The 1,265-nt window shown below is 40.7% G+C and overlaps 1 protein-coding gene across 1 annotated transcript in view; it reads right to left on the bottom strand.

Moving 5' to 3' along the window:
• The window catches only part of LACTB2 (lactamase beta 2), a 43,773-nt gene that overhangs the window by 21,324 nt on the left and 21,184 nt on the right, over positions 1-1,265 (bottom strand). The window contains exon 3 of the mRNA XM_004697523.2: positions 12-138. Coding sequence (XP_004697580.1) covers positions 12-138 — 127 coding nt within the window. The remainder of the gene's footprint in view (positions 1-11; positions 139-1,265) is intronic.

The following is a 1,265-nucleotide window of genomic DNA, read 5'->3' as shown; positions in this document are numbered from 1 at the left end:
CATTTATTTACCTTAGAGTGGCTCCCTCAGTCTTAATCAAATCTCCATCTTTCAGATAAACATACTGTTGCTCGCCATCTCCTATGATTTCTTCTTTGGGTGGATTACGTGGAAGTTTTTTAATGCAATATGCAGCACCTAGTCACAAAATGTAAAATATATTGTTATACTTTAAATGATAATTCAACCTCTTAATAGGTCAACTTTTAGGAAAGGACTGCAAATACTGTACTTTAAATTATTGAGAGATAATGTAAAATGGTATAGATTAAATCAGCATATTTCTGGAATGGTAACTTTTATTTTATAAATCATTTTATTGGGGGCTCTTACAGATCTTATAACATCTCATACACCAATTGTATCAAGCATATTTATACACATGTTGTCGTCATCATTTTCTAAACATTTACTTTCTATTTGAGTTCTTGATATCAGCGCCTCTTTTTCCCCTCTCCTGCCCTCTCCTACCCTCGTGAGGGTAACTATTTCTTGAGGAGTCCTGGGTGGTGTAGTGGGTTTACGTATTGAGCTGCTAGCGGAAAGATTAGCAGTGCAAACTCACCAGCTGTTCTAAGGGAGAAACGTGAGGCTTCCTGCACTACAAAGAGTGACAGCCTGTGAAAGCACCCGGGCATGCCCACTGCACCCCACGCGGCTGCACTGAGTCGGAATGGTCTCCATGCAGTGGGTCTGGTTTAAAAATCAACAGAAAAAGGATTTCTTACATGTCAACAAAGTCACTTTTTATTCTCTCATTCTTTTCTGCTGCTAACTTCTTTCTATTGATTCCAACTGATGGTGAGCCCACACGTGACAGGAGAACTGCTCCGTGGGTGTTCTTGGCCGAGACCTCAATGGAAGCAGAGAACCAGGGCTTTCCTTCCACAGTGCTGCTGAGCGGGCTCAAAGCACCAGCCTTCAGGTTAGCACGCAAGCACAGGCCATGGGCATTACCCAGGGACTTCCTTCCACGCCCCTTGAGAGCCATGCCAGCTTTGCTGTTGAGCCACTCCTATTTCATATTAAATACTATAAATTGGCTTTCTCCATAATTTCAGCTAGCTCTGCCATCAAGCAGGTGTTGAAGAGATAGTGATATAGAAACTTGAGAATTTTCTCTACCTAGGCACCTAAAAATAGTAAATTTAAGTCCCAGTGAATAGTATGTTGATAGGTATATGACTGATGCATGTTGCTAGATCATATCCAGTCAGTTTTCACCTTGTACTCACCTTATGTGAGTTTATTTATTTTTATTAAAA

This window comes from Echinops telfairi, unplaced genomic scaffold (genome assembly GCF_000313985.2).
Source record: "Echinops telfairi isolate 266 unplaced genomic scaffold, ASM31398v2 ScPeMD7_1;HRSCAF=3_0, whole genome shotgun sequence".
NCBI classification, from domain to species: Eukaryota; Metazoa; Chordata; class Mammalia; order Afrosoricida; family Tenrecidae; genus Echinops; species Echinops telfairi.
The sequence above is the reverse complement of the archived record's forward strand: the minus strand, read 5'-3'. Positions and strand labels throughout refer to the sequence as shown.